We start from the raw sequence: 15,547 nt of genomic DNA, 5'->3' as shown, positions 1-15,547 counted from the left end.
AGTTATATAATAATAAAATGTTTATCGTATTTTAAATTCTTTTTCAAATAACCAATACTGTTAGCATATTCATTTTTGTGATTGATCATTTTCATAGATTCTGTAGTTTGAACATTTTCAGTGGTATCAATTTTTGCAGTTAAAAAAAAATCATTAGCACTTTAGAGTCAATATCATGTGTACCTACTTTTATCACTAAATTTATCCATCGTGAAAATAGCGAAAAAAACTACATTAACAGTAATCGTTGTACACTGAGACAATAAAGAGTCAGACAAGTCAGAACTTAAGCTTCATGCTTCATAAAGGTTTTTATATTTAGTCCTTTGATATATTCATACTGTTATAAATTTTGTTTTTGGGGTAAAATTAATGTAAATGACCCCATTATAATGACGAAGATGAGGAGAAAGTTGATGACTGTTCAGCAGGAAAGTCTACAAAAGCTGTTTTGCCATTGTACTGCTGGAGATATAGGCTCAGTAGATCATAGAGAGTTAGTACAGTCTATAAAGACCATATTGACACACTTTATACCATGATCCATTGATCCTTATGACTTTCCATTCATCATTTAATTTTTAAAAGATTTCTTATGGCAGCGAAATTTGATCACATTGAATACTGACCTTTAAACTATTGAGAAGCAGGAGAATTTGACCTCTGATGGTTTAATTGAATGGATATGATATTTGTCCTGGTGACAACATATATTCTCATATTTGTATGTGTCTGTGTCAGATGAATCAATAATGTTATATAATTTAAATATTGTTTTTCTGAGAGACAGTGGAGATATTTGCAAATATTCTGTAAATATAGACATGCTGAAAACGTGTTCAAGACTTATTACATGGTAACAAAAGTGTCTACCCAAGGTTTTTTTTTCATTTTGAGACCAATTGGTCTTTAGAAGGTGTGAAAAAATAGTTGTATTAAAGTGATAGAAGATTTCATGTAGAATGTTTTGGTTCTGTATCTAGGCAGTTTCAAAAATCGATCTTTCCAAAAACTTCAAGTGGTCTGTAGCTTAGAAGGAAGAGCAGGCACAGTGGACCTGAGATTGTTCTTAGAAGCAGGAACAGAGCACTGTAGACCTTATATAGTTCTATAAGACAAGAAAGGACATGACAATAAAGTTTTAAATGTCTCCGATACAATAGAAGGTGAATGGATGTTTATGACTATAGTAAATTGTATTTGTGTACATATTGTGTAGATTTACAGGTTGTAATTTTTCTACTAGAAAACAATTGGATATATGAGATTATGTCTTTAACATGGGCATAATATGAGAAAATTGTTTGAGCAATATACTGTAGATACTGGTGAAGTCATACACTGTAAACAGTACAGGCGAAAATGAAAGTTACATTTGGGAAAATGGGAGACTGCCAAATCTGGATGAATTATTGTGTAATACTATGGAATTTTATATGATGATCAGTTATAAGAACTTGTAGCTTGAGTGTTCAGGAATCATGGGACATGTGATACAGAAAGTCTCTGTAAGTTTTTGCTCTGTACTTTTTATTACCAAGTGCAAGTCATTTTTGAGAGTTATTTATATTTTTTGGTTGGTGGGGAGCATTCTCAAATTGCCACAATTCAGCTATCTAATATAACCATTATGCTGTTACTAACTACAACCTGAGAAACGTTTTTTCCTATTTTGGAATTTCTATAAATTGGTTGTTTGTTTGACATATCAGAGTTTGATTTAACTAGTAGTCCTTGAAAGTTTTTATCTTGCCCTTTAGTCAGCAACATCTAGCATTTTTTTCCTCCTTGATATCTTTCTGGATATTGTCCTTTCTATTATTTTTCAATGCTGCAAATCCTTGAATCAGTTGACCAAGAGCGCATTCCAGCATATGTGCACCCACTGGTGAATCTTGTCATGAAATCTGACATGTTCTCTGTAGGATTTTTTTTTGTATGGTGTAAAATTCTTCAGCACAATAGCATCAGTACATGTTTTGTACTCCTTACAAGAATTGTATTTCTGTAACCTGAGATCTGACAGATAGCTTTCTATAAGTTTGTAAGATCTGAAGTTGTGTACCTTATGCCCTCGACATGCTCCTTACGTAATCCTTAAGGCATGATAATTAACAGTTATTAATATATTACTGTAGATTTAAATATAGTCCATTGTGGAATACTGGAACAGATAAATCAACATGCTTCATGTTTCTGGAAGTTTTTTTTTACTATTAATGTCAAACTGGGAATATTTTTTACAAAATCTTTTCACCTACACAGACTTTAGCATGTCAGTTTCATAAGGAAGGGCTTTAAATATTGAGGGCAAAAAGGACATTGAAAGAAATATACCTTACATAAATAATAAGTACATGCAGTCCTGTTCAGAATCATATTTTTTACATTCCCTAAATGTGCATCAACTATTTTATTTTTCTAATAAGTGAAATTAGAAATTACAACAAATTAAAAAAAAGATAAACAATTGATCAGGTTAACTTATCTAAAACAATCAATTGCGTACTTTTAGATCACATTCATCATTATTTGCAAATATTAATTACATATTAATTTTTCATAGATTCTGTCAAATGAATGTATATGCTATTTAAAAAAAATGATAAGCATAATATAGCATTAAAAATCAATTCTGCAGGTAAGGTACCATTTTTCACACTTTTGCAACAGTAATCAAGGGAACCATGGTTATAGCGGTAATCAAAAGAACGCGATCCAGGGACAAAGACCAGACATGGAAAACAGACATACACAACAAAGAACACAGAGTAACTAAAATCATACACACAAAGTAATAAAAGCAAATGAGCAACTTGGACTCCACCAAAAACTGGGAGAATGGACCAGGTGCACCGGTAGGGAAAGCATCCTCTGCTTTTCTAGAAACACCCGCTGAGTTGCTCATAAAAAGTCAAGTCCGGGCAGACAAAAGAGGAAAGGAAAACTATGACAAATCAGTCCTCATGGCGCAGATGGATACACTGAAACAATCCACCAGTTCATGATGACGGCCATAAAACTTTTGTAGTGATGACTTCAATCTTGTAGCAACATAACCCCGCTCCAGAAGCCCACCTATTAGAACTCTAGCACAGTCTCAGCAAGCTCTGGCATAATGTATGAGTTGTGACATGCACACTCCACACACAGGTGCTGAAGGGATGTTGCCACATATGAAAGGAAAGTTGACAATTTTGAATGAAAAGTCATCATGTTTGTCGTAAAGTTTGGTCAATAGTTTTCCCTTACCATCGATCTCCAAGTGCAGGTCAAGACACGAGGCCAACCCCACAGTGCCTGCAGCATCCCTCATCCCAAGCCCCCCCCCCCCCCCTCCGGGGTAGACACGACACACCAAATCTCTAAAACCAGGACCGCCCAAAGACAACATGTCACCAATACAGCGGAAACTGAGACCAAAAGATCCAGTCAAATGATACTCCCTCCCTAAGACCAGATCAGCTATAAAGTCAGCCCCACAATAGTGAAAGAACAGGTCAGCCAGCTGAGGAGCACAACCCGTTCCCACTGGAACGCCAACTGCTCGTGGAAAAACGTGTCCACCACACCTTTTGCAAATCCTTGAATCAGTTGACCAAGATTGCATTCCAGCATATGTGCACCCACTGGTGAATCTTGTCATGAAATCTGACATGTTCTCTGTAGGATTTTTTTTTGTATGGTGTAAAATTCTTCAGCACAATAGCATCTTGCCCCCCTTTCCCCTTATACACACTCATACATCAAGCCCCCCACTTTAACTAAGGGTCAATGTTGGCAGAGTGACACTGGTATGACATACTTCCTCAAAAGTTTACTAGATATAATCTGAAGTTTTCTAATAAAAGACTTTTATTTGGCAAGGTAGTGTCAGAATTATGTCAAATGAATTTCAGTTTAGTTTTGTTTCTCCATCAGTAGTCTAGTTTTATCTGCCCAATCAAATCATTTCACATTTGAATAGACATGAATTAAGATCAAATATTTCATATTAAAAGCATATCAAATTTGAAGAACAAAGGTTTTATAACAGCCTTTCTGAATCTTATTTTTTTAATACAGACAAATTTATGAGTAATTTTGTGAATTTTTATATTAAAGGTATTGAACGTTGAGGGACCTAAATTACCATGGCCTAAATTTCTATTACATGGTAATTTTAGAGAATCCTCGTGAAGTGGGGTTGGGTGATTTTAATTGATAACAAAGAAAGGGAGTATAAGCTCAGTATACACCCAAATGCCTCCCTCTATCAAAATTATTGGGGTGATAGAATTAAATGACATTTAACTAAGTATTTAGGGGAGTAAATTTTTAATAGGGTTATCTATTTAAGGGTGAAATGACCATCCCTCTATGTGGTAGTAAAAACCTAGTAAAAACCTAGACAGATTGTTAATGGATAAAACGAGAACAAGACGACATTGATTCTCTGTCAGAGTGGTTGAAGGCCATGAGGTCTTTAATTTTGAAATGAATGAAAGTTTTAAGTAGGTCAATGAGTGCCAAGGCTACATCAGTTTTCAAAGACCCCGATGTAGCAAAAACATTGTCTACTATACATGACAAATATGTTGTCGTACCAGCAGACAAAGCCCAAAACAACATTGTTTTTGTCTGCAAAACGTTTTATATCCAATGTTTATTATCAGAGGTAGACGTAGAAAATAATAGCAGTGATAAGACCTACACTGCTACCACTCTCTCCAAAGAAGAGATTGTGGAAAACCATAAATCTGTGCTATCCTCTTTTGGTCTCTCTACCAAGGATGATGATTGTGATTTACCGTCTATGTACTGGATTCCTAAACTTCACAAGAATCCATACCAACAACGTTTCATAGCTGGATCTGCAAAATGTACCACCAAACCTCTTTCAAAACTTTTAACTTCTATACTTACAACTGTCAAAGAGGGTCTACAGTCCTACCACAACACTTGTTACTCCCGTAGTGGTATTAATTCAATGTTGATCCTGAAAAATTCAAAAGATCTTTTGGAGACAATCAGTTCAAGACTATTATCTGAATATAATAGCATTAAAACCTATGATTTTTCAACACTGTATACTTCTATTCCCCATACTCAGTTAAAATCCCGACTTAAAAACATTATACATCGTTGTATTTCCAAAAAAGATGGTACACCTAGATACAAATATATAGTTCTTGGTAGAGATTCCACATACTTTGTAAGAAATAATTCCAAATCATCTTCCAAATATACAGAGGAAGATGTTTACAAAATGCTGGAATTTTTAATGGACAACATATTTGTCCAATGTGGTGGACGTGTTTTTCAACAAACGGTTGGCATTCCAATGGGAACAAATTGTGCCCCTTTACTAGCTGACCTATTCCTTCACTCTTATGAGGCTGACTTTATAGCTGATCTGATCAGAAAGAAAAAATATTGTTTGGCTAGATCCTTCAATCTCAGTTTCCGCTATATAGATGACGTGTTATCTTTAAACAATCCTAATTTCGGGGATTTGATACATCGCATCTATCCAAAAGAACTTGAGATAAAAGATACTACAGACACTGTGAAGTCAGCCTCATATCTTGACTAACACTTAGAAATCGATGGTAAAGGAAAATTATTGACCAAACTTTACGACAAACATGATGACTTTTCATTCAGAATTGTCAACTTTCCTTTCATCTGTGGCAACTTCCCTTCGGCTCCTGCGTATGGAGTGTTCATATCACAACTCATACGTTATGCCAGAGCTTGCCAAAATTACGCAGACTTTTTGTATTGCGCTAGAACTCTAACAAATAGGCTTCTGGAACAGGATTATGTTGCTACAACATTGAAGTCATCACTACAGAAGTTTTATGGTCGTCATCATGAACTCGTGGATGGTTATGGTGTATCCATCAGCACCCTGAAAACTGATTTATTCAACGGGTCATAGTTTTCTGTTCCTCGTTTGTCTACCCTGGACTTGACTTTTTATGAGCAACTCTGCGTGTGTTTCTAGAAAAGCAGAGGAAGCTTACCCTACCAGTGCACCTGGTCCATGCTCCCAGTTTTTAGTGGAGTTTGAGTTGCTCATTTACTTTTGTTACTTTGTCCCTGGATTACATTCTTTTGATTACCGCTATAACCTTGGTTCCCTTGATTACTCTTATATTTACTTTTCAAATTCTACCAACAATATTTTGATAAGTAGAACAATTTTGTTGTTTATAACTGCTGTTTTTTTTATCAAAATAAACTATAAGTAATATATTAACCCAGTTTTCTTTTTTATGAGTAAAAAATGAGTAAGAATATAAATCAACACCTGGTAATAACTGATCCTGTTAATGTATCCTCATTCAGAAACATGGTTCCTATTAGTTATAGAAACCATTCAGTATCATAATTGTTGGTTAATTTATGTAAATTAATGCAAACAATCAAATAGCATGAAATTTTATACCTAATAGAAATGAAGATTCTTTGGAAAACTTGCCAAACTTTTCTATGAAGAAAATTTTCATGTCTTTCTTATCAAAAGAAGAGAAACATTTAAAATATCATAAATAATAATTCATACCTCAGTTTGAGCTATTTTTGTTAATTTAGGAGGAACCTGTGTGTCCCAGTAAAGTGGTACTTGATTTTGCCAGCATCAGTTGGGTTATAATAACCTACATAGAAAAGTGGTATTTTTATTATACCCAATTCTCCTACAATATATGAGACTAGGAATATTGTACATTGTGGATATAAATCCTAATCTCATTGTAAACCACTGAAGGTGAGAAAGCCTTTAGAAAAGTTTAATTGCTTCAAATTGTGAATATATATATATTTATTTTTCATCTATAGTATTTATCTGTTTATTTAAAAAAGCTCATTAAGGATAGTTAAAGATAAGATAAATATTGTCATTTTTATCTTCACTATGAAGGGCAGAGAATTTGTATGTCAATATTTAATTATTTCCTCAAGTAGAATTTTAAAATATGTCATAATCCAAACTAATGATGGCTACATTGTAAAATTATGTCAATTTTCTCTTTCCACCTGTCTGTTGATGTCTCTATGACGATTTACTGTACCTGTAAGAGATTTGACAGATAGGTAATCAGACAAAATCACACAGTAATTATTCTTAAGAGCATGCCATGGTATACCAATTTAACATATGATAATTCATTAATTGTCCATATTGTACAAAGCCTATCCCACCATTCTGAGGTGACATCTCTTATTAAACTTTTATGTCATTTTACGTGGTGTTCATAGAATTTAAATTAGAAAACGATATTCATTTTTATGAAGGATTACCTTTGAACAATGAGAATTTTGATGGTATGAAGAATTCTTTTTTTTTTTTTTTGAAAAAATATTTAAATGAAATTTTAAAAGTTTAAAGTTTTGAAGAAAATAATGTTTAAATTAACATTTTCAGTAAGCAGTTGAGGGCTAAAAAGTACATTTTTCACTTTTACAGAGTTACTTCCACCTTCTATACTATATTAAGTGATTAGAACTTCTGTCATGAATTTCTGATTTAAAGTATTTATGGTAAAGGACCACTTCTGTGTCACAATAAATCAGTATTAGACATTAATGTTGTCATGTGACAGGGATATGGTATGGACAGTTTTATTTGTCCAAACTGTGTGTTAATATGGACATAATTATGACAAAATTATGACAGAATACACATATTTGACGTAATTGTGTCAGTTTTAGTCCTACAATACACATGTAAATGTATTTAAATCTATTTTGCATTTAGTTATAAGCATCAAGTCATAAAAATCAGTTTAGCAACCAATAAGTAATGGTCCATTTTACATGATCTAGTTCTTGCAGTTGTGTCTGGTGCATATACTGTTTAATTGTAGTGAACTTATACTTTATAATGGTGGGAAAAAAATTTGACAGTCAAAACACACAAATTGACAAGATTTCTATGAAAAGAACTTTTCAAATGTCATGTTACAACATTACGTCAACAAAATTCATGAGTTGTGGTAATTATATTTCTGTAAAGTTAAATGATGTTTACTTTTAGAGTTACCTCCCCTTTTATTTCATTCTTAAACAAAGGTATTTATAAAAATAACTTTATAAGATTATAAGAATTATCATGTGGTTTATAACAGTCTATGGCAAAATGACAAAATATTGAGAGTTTGAATGAATGAATATTTTCTGTTACAAGTTTATCTGGGTGGTGGGTATCTTGGTTACCTGAGATGAGAAAAAATTAGGTCAAGTTTTACTAGTGGTCCTAGGATTGGTTCAGAGCCTCATCAGTTATGACAGTTTAAATGAGATATTTAGAATGATTGTGGTTATAAGAAGGTAGACATATTCTAATGCTCAAATTTCAAGCTTAAATGGTTCAATATCCCCATCTTTGAATGAAATGAAAGAGATATGGACTTATGTGAGGGAATGGTTTATAGAGGGTCAAAGTTTTATCCTAAATAGAAACATATTATGATCGATATTTTTTCTGATGTTCAACTTATTCATGCATTAGTAATTTTTTTTAGGATGGTACATGAAAGCTTCATATGTGTGTATATTTTATGATTATCTTGAAAGTTTGAAAAGTAATGATTAAAAACTTGGTAATCCCTTGTTTAAATTTTTTGAAATTATTCTTCTACAGTTCATGATAAATCATTTTACCAAATAATGTGATAGCTGTATTTCCCCCTCTCTGTTTTGAATATTATACTTATTTCTTTCCTTCTACCTTCAGCATTCCCTATTTTGTCTTGTATAATGTAAAAAATAAAGTTTGAAAGAAATCTACCTGGCAAAAGGATTTATGGCAGTAGTTTTGTAGGTAATTAGTAAGTGTTTCATTGAGGTACTAAAAATATTTTGATCTAAAGAGTTACTCCTCTTACTTGTAAACTGACATTGTCTAGGAGTGAATATTACCTGTTAAATATATAACTAAAGAATTTGAAAAAAAAGTGATAACTGTGACCTGACTTTGAACTTAGAAATAATTTCCAATGTACATGTATTAAGATTAGTAAAAGAATCTCTTAAATATTGACCTTGACCTGCCATTGACCTTAAGATTTGAGAATAAAAAATATTATTGTCTTTAATGACATTCAGAAAAAAAAACCATTCAATTATATGATCTGAAATAGTACCATGGTACCTAATGGTACATACTACAGGGTCATAGACAAGGGGAAATGGTCAACAATGTGGAGTCTTTAAAAATGAAATTACAAAAATATACCATTTTTGTTGACGTATCAAACAAGTAATGAGTATTTACAATATTATATTGGTTTTATTTCTCTGCAGAGAAGATGCTCAGAAGTTTGAGGTTCAGTCAATATCAGATTGGTTATATCGGTTTATCTAAGACATATTCAGTTGAATTCCATTATATATGTTACACCCACTTTGTAAACAATAATATGCAATATACTGTTTGAGAAACAGATTAAGAATCTGTGTTTTTTTGTGTACCAGACATTTCTCAATGGCACAATATCTGTAAATAAAAGTTACTGTGGGAGATAACTTGGCCTAAGTTCATTGTAGGGTAACTTTCATTTGAACTATTATCCTTTTATATACTGCAAAATATTATTTTAATCCATGTTTTCAAATGTGCTTACATGATTATTGAAATTTGGGCCTTGTTTTTTTTTATGACGTACCATAACACTTTTGTACTTGCAGCAAAAGTACTGATAAATGTTCATAAGAAAACTGTCTGCCAAGATACAGAACTGTTACTAATGTATTATTGGCTATCTTTGGTACCTACTTAGTCTAATCTTTTCTTTTTGGTAGACTTAGTACATTTTCTTATTTCCTTGATATATAAAGATTAAATTTTGATTATGGTAGGGAAGAAATTGTCCACTTTATCTAACCTACCCTATATTAAGAATTCATTCTACACAATTTTAAGATGATTGGTGTCTTAGTGACGAGAGAAAATAAAATCATATCTTATAAAATATACCTAAAGTGCTAGATACCACATGAAGTAATCTAAATTACCAATTTCACAAATAGAATTCAAATCCTTACTAAGTTATCAAACCTGACGATTAAAATTTGAATTCATTGGTTATCCTTTCTGTAATAAATATAGGGTTCTTATAGGCATGAATTTGGAATAGTTTTCTGATGTATTGTGACGTGTGACGTCAGTAATACAATTATTATCGGTGAAGGTGATGGGTTGAGCCTGTAATCTTATTATAGTCGCTATCATCAACCTATTAATGGACAATTGCTATTACCACTTTATATCCGAGAAAATTTGGGTTTTCTTGTACAGATGAAAGAGAAAATTGGCTGATTATATTTTATTGACGTGAAGAGTTCTGTCCCCAGAGACAGGACAAGTCCTTGATTCCTAGATCAGTTACATGACAGGAAGGTTTCTTTAATGTTGACAGGATATAAAATCCATGGTAGGATTGTTTATAAAACTATTTAGCTTCATGAGAACACCAGCAGTATTTGTTATTGATAAAAACTGTAATAAATAGTATGCAGGTATAATTATACCATGAAAGCTCATTATAAGGTTATTTTCATAGCCTCATTTGGGTAAATTGTTTCATAAGTGACTGAATTTATTGAAATAACATTAGATTTGCTGAATATACTGCTTAGCATTGAGGGTTAGGAGTCATTGCAATATGTGTAACATACAGCCTGGGAAACTTGCAGTTTCATTGTAGTAGTTCTTATCAATATCTTTGTACTTTAATTTAGGGCAGCCTAGGTCTTTAGCCCATATTTATTCCCAAAAATATTCTCAAATTTAATCAAATTTGATCAAGAGATTATAATCTGATTTTATTGGGATAGATGATTCATGGTAGGGCCATGTTAATCCTGAATTGTTCTTGTTGTTGGAAGGGCTTTATTTTTTTAATTCAAGGGCCATTCGATTCTTACATGTTTTATCTATAGTGTTGACTTATTTTCTCACAAACATTTAAATAATATCTCAAGGATCACCCCATTCACCTGTTTGAACTCTCTATATACAAGTCTAATTAGAGGTAGACAGTAAATTGTATTTGCGTTTCCTCAAAATATTTGTTACAACTTTAGTACAAAAGATTTTTAGCACTGGAGTAATAGTGATGAAATATGTCACCTGTTCAAAAATTACAGGTAAAAACTGGAATTGATTCAGTGGTTTTGTCACACTATACCAATCCTGAAATATCCTATTCTTTTCACATTCACTCATCCCTTAAAAAATCTTCTGTATTGGAGGTAGAAATATTGTAAACAAATGAGGAAATCTGTTTTAAAGTTCCTAATTAGTACCGGTAAGTCCAGTAATTGTCAATTTTAATCTGTTCAGTCTGATGAATCTAATTTAATTTTTTAATCATAAAATGTTCAAAACCCTTAGTGATGTTATTATTGATTGAGTTCCCTGCCATGATTAGTCTTCATACCTGTAACCCAGAGATTAAGAAGACCTGCAGACCTCATTGTACCTGCATATAGAAGGTTCATTAATTCATCTAAACAATGGTAAACGCTTGCTTTCTCCTCTCTTTGTTTTTTTGGTTGGCCATCAGTGGCCAGTGATATTACACTGGACATTGGTCTGAAATTAACTTTATCTTAATCACTATTTATTTGCCTTAATGCAGGGAGTAGGTGAGTTCATGACACCGTTGATTATTTTTTAACAGTTCTCCTTGCCACCTCTGGGTTGCAGATTGTTGAAAAAACAGCAGCACAAGCATGGCAAGCATTGGCTGCTTGTTTTCTTCTTTTCTTACATGTATTGAGATATGACTACTGAATTATGGTTGTTTGTTTTGCAGGTACAGAGAATCCCTGAATATGATAAATACTTGAATGATCTCCTCGATGAAACAGACGCTGGACATCCAGATTATGAGGAACTCAGTCGAGCATCCACACGTGTAAAAAATGTAAGATTATTTTATTTCAATAAAAAACTGTATTGAAGTCACAAATTACTTTTTTAAAATTATAAGTACAATTTGATAAATCTATTGTTTTAATACTTAGCAATAACACCTGTTTGGTTGATAAATTTTGTTCCAGGACTGGAATAGGGTTTAATGGACTGGTCTAGATAGTCGACAGCCTCTATGCAAACTTTTTTTTCTTGGTTATCATGTATCTTCATCAAATCAGGTCATGCATCCTAAGATTGTATATATAATTTCCAGTTTTATTATCATATTATAGTATCTGCATTCATTGACCTCTTTAATTTGTCCTTTACCAAATTGGTTTTTCTTCGCAGTGAAAAGTTGTTGTTTGTCATGTATGTTCATCATTTTTTTCATGCTAGAAATTGTTGTTGTATTGGCTAGTGACAAATAAATCATTTTGTTTCATTGACTCTCTCATTATGTTTGATTCATTACGCTTGATGTAAACATATTTTTGAAACCTTTTCTTTTTTTAAAATAACTATGAGAATTGAATGTGTCTTTCATTCATTATGATATTGTCAAGGCCTGTGGCATGTAATTGGACTCGTTATGGTAATTAAGAAATTATATTTATATGATGTATGTTGTATCCAGCCTGTATACCTATTTTCCTTTAAATGTTTACCAACATATATTGCCGACAGTAATTTTATACCCCTAGATTTGTCCTAAGAAAATGTTATTTCACACACAATGAAAGTTTTATACAAATGACTGAAGAGTCAGTCAACTTGCTTCTCTTGCTATGTAGTTTTAATTTTTTTGAAATTTGACCATGAATTGTCAGTATTGGAAGTCTTAATGAGAACTGCTATATTATATGTTGAACATTGTTACTTGGACTTAAGTGTAAAGTGTTGATCCTAATGATATTGAACTTTCATATTTATAAAGCTTTAAGTAGGGCATTTTTCTTTGATATGGGTACTGTTTCTCATTATTTTAGATTGGGTTTTTTTTGCACCATGCATTGGTAAATACTTCCTGACACTAGGAGTGGACACATTGTGCTGATATTCAAAATCTTATATTAATTGCAGACTTTTAAAAACATTATTCTACTTGTCAAAATTGCATTATGCTTTTTGAAAACAATTTTATGTAAGTTGTATGATTTTTTTTAATCTTTGCTTAAAATAGGAAAAAAAGTAAACAGTTATAGCTAAACTTAGGTCAGACTTTTAGTTAGGAAAAGTAGAAAAAAGTCAGTTTATATCTCCATCATTGTTTTAAAGGGTGTATTTTTAAGTTTCACTTAGATTGTTGATGGGGAAAATAGTACTGTTCTACATGGACATGTTAATATATAATATGATTCTATTTCCTCAGAAGTAAAATAAGTATAAGTTATCAAAGCTACTTTATAATGGTAAATAAAGATGAACAATCTCTTCCTCTTTGGTCAAATATTTCCTTCCTTCATTTTGATTTATAATACCAAGTAAAGAATTGGCAAGATTTTTACTACATCATGGAGGTGTGATAGCTCTTTAAAGTGATTTGTGGCAAAGAGAGAAATTTTTATCAAGGAATGAATTCTATAAAATTGGTTTGACTCATGAAACCACATCCTATAAAAAAAAAATGCCTTTAGTTTGTGGTTATATAATTCTGATTGATGGGAGGTCAATGATTTGTTGTTGAACCGTAAGGCTATAAGTTACATGGTGGTTTGTTAAGTTTATGTTCTAAAATGGTGATTTACTTTCACAATGAAGTTTGCACTGCCTTACTCAAAAATCTGTTATTTGTATCAGCCCAGGAAAGTGTTGTGGTTTTAAATAAGTAATCCATGAACCCTGATATTCAGATTTAGTGGTTAAGATCAGCAACAGAGTACCAATGATGTGGTCTATATTAGTTATTGTTTCTATCTATGAGGATATTGAACTCCATGGTTCTAATGTTTGGGTTTTTTTTTTGGCTGATAATATTCTGATAAGTTGTATGGTATACGTGATGGATGTGATGCATTAGAGAATAAGTTCTACACCATTGGACTTTGGTTACTAAGTACTCTTCCATATTCTTCTGATGACAATGCACCTAATAGATGATTTTCCACCTGACTTGGTAGTTTAACTAAGTTGTAATGAATTAAATGAATTGATGAACATATTTTGGTATAATATTTGGCAAGACTTATTGAAATTTTACCAATCAGGTCTTGTCCATTTGTCTCATCGAGGGGGTAGTTGTGTCAGACAATTGTGTTGCTGAATCATGAATGTACAAATCTGTTACTATCATCATAGCATCACAAAAAATCGTCCATGATGAGCATATTATTTTTCAAAGTCACGGCCACATAGTTGTGAATAGAGATGGGCATGCCCTTTATTGATTTATTCATAAAGTATTCATAAAAAATCTTTAACAACATAATAACTCTTTATGTATACTTCAAAATGGCAATATCATTTTAATACTGATACTTTACAAAGAGGCCTGTCACAGAAATAAACTGTTTATGCTGTAGGGTGGTCCTTGGCTGGTTAATGTTCCAGAAATATGATTGATAAAATGTTTATTTATTTTGATAAATTTCTCCTATTGAACAATGTTGCATTACATAGCTTACTGCAGATAAGTAGCAATTAATAGTCAAAAAGTTGACCACAAAATGTATCTTCCAAGAATCATGTTTCATTAACATAAACATTGTTAACATTTGTGGCATGCCAAATACGCTTCAGGAAAAACTTTTAGTGTCTTCTTAGTCTTCTAAGAAAAAAACTTTTATATGGTCTTCATAGAAGTGAGTGTTTGTAATTACACATGTGCTCCCAGATAGGATTTATCACCTGACACAAACAAAAATATTTGGTTTCATTATGACTGCTATGAATGTTAAGGCACTGGTCAAACTGTTGGCAAAATATTTAATTGCAAATTAAGCTCAGCCATAAGTTTCATAAATGCATGTTTTTGTGAATTCCAAATATAATTTGATAAGGAATTGAACAGTGTCCAACAATTAAAATACCAAGATCCCACCAGAAAAATGTATGGACCACATATGAAGTGACATTCACTGATCAGTTTGTCCATAACAGATTAGTATACTGTATATATAATTATTAAACAGATTAAGATAGAAAAGAGGTGTCATATTCATACCTTATCTTTGGTCATTCACCCTACATCTAATGGTGTCTGTAGTTTTGGCTGAATCACTGTTAGCACCTTGTCAGATTATCCTCTTTGTTTATTGGAGGTCTGTATTGTGTATGTTGTGGAAATTATTGTTGGTCTGTATTATATTGTATTTGACCAGGGTTTATCCCTTATATGATGGTACATAGTCATTTCACCTGGTACTCTATTTGGCCAGGTTTCAGTCTGATGTCAACATGTCCAGATTATATCCTGTTAGTCACATAGTCAGTGAAGTTGTGACATGGGTATTGTCCTAATTTTATTGTTGAACAGTCCTCAAGTTGTATGATCTGATGGTTGGTATTCTGTGTATTTGTCCTCTCGAGGCTCTTCTAATTCATAGTAATTAACATGTTTATTTTAGTAGAAGAATTTCCATGTTCCTCTTGGGGTGTTAGGTCTCTTTTTTTATTTGATGAATATGTTGCTGTCACAAG

General features: G+C 32.3%; 1 protein-coding gene across 11 annotated transcripts in view; it reads left to right on the top strand.

The window, feature by feature from the left end:
* Window positions 1-15,547, top strand: part of LOC148615273 (uncharacterized) — a 146,553-nt gene that overhangs the window by 95,002 nt on the left and 36,004 nt on the right. For 10 of the 11 annotated variants that reach the window (XM_088590056.1, XM_088590053.1, XM_088590055.1 and 7 more), the window contains one exon: window positions 11,808-11,918. In XM_088590056.1, coding sequence (XP_088446182.1) covers window positions 11,808-11,918 — 111 coding nt within the window. Of the gene's footprint in view, window positions 1-1,247; window positions 1,509-11,807; window positions 11,919-15,547 lie in introns of those variants that run through there. The other variant, XM_088590064.1, reaches the window with a different exon arrangement.

This window comes from Perna viridis, chromosome 6 (assembly GCF_037379345.1).
Source record: "Perna viridis isolate PV_CMFRI_1.1 ecotype Kerala chromosome 6, ASM3737934v1, whole genome shotgun sequence".
Taxonomy (NCBI): Eukaryota; Metazoa; Mollusca; class Bivalvia; order Mytilida; family Mytilidae; genus Perna; species Perna viridis.
This window is presented reverse-complemented; position numbering and strand designations above follow the sequence as displayed.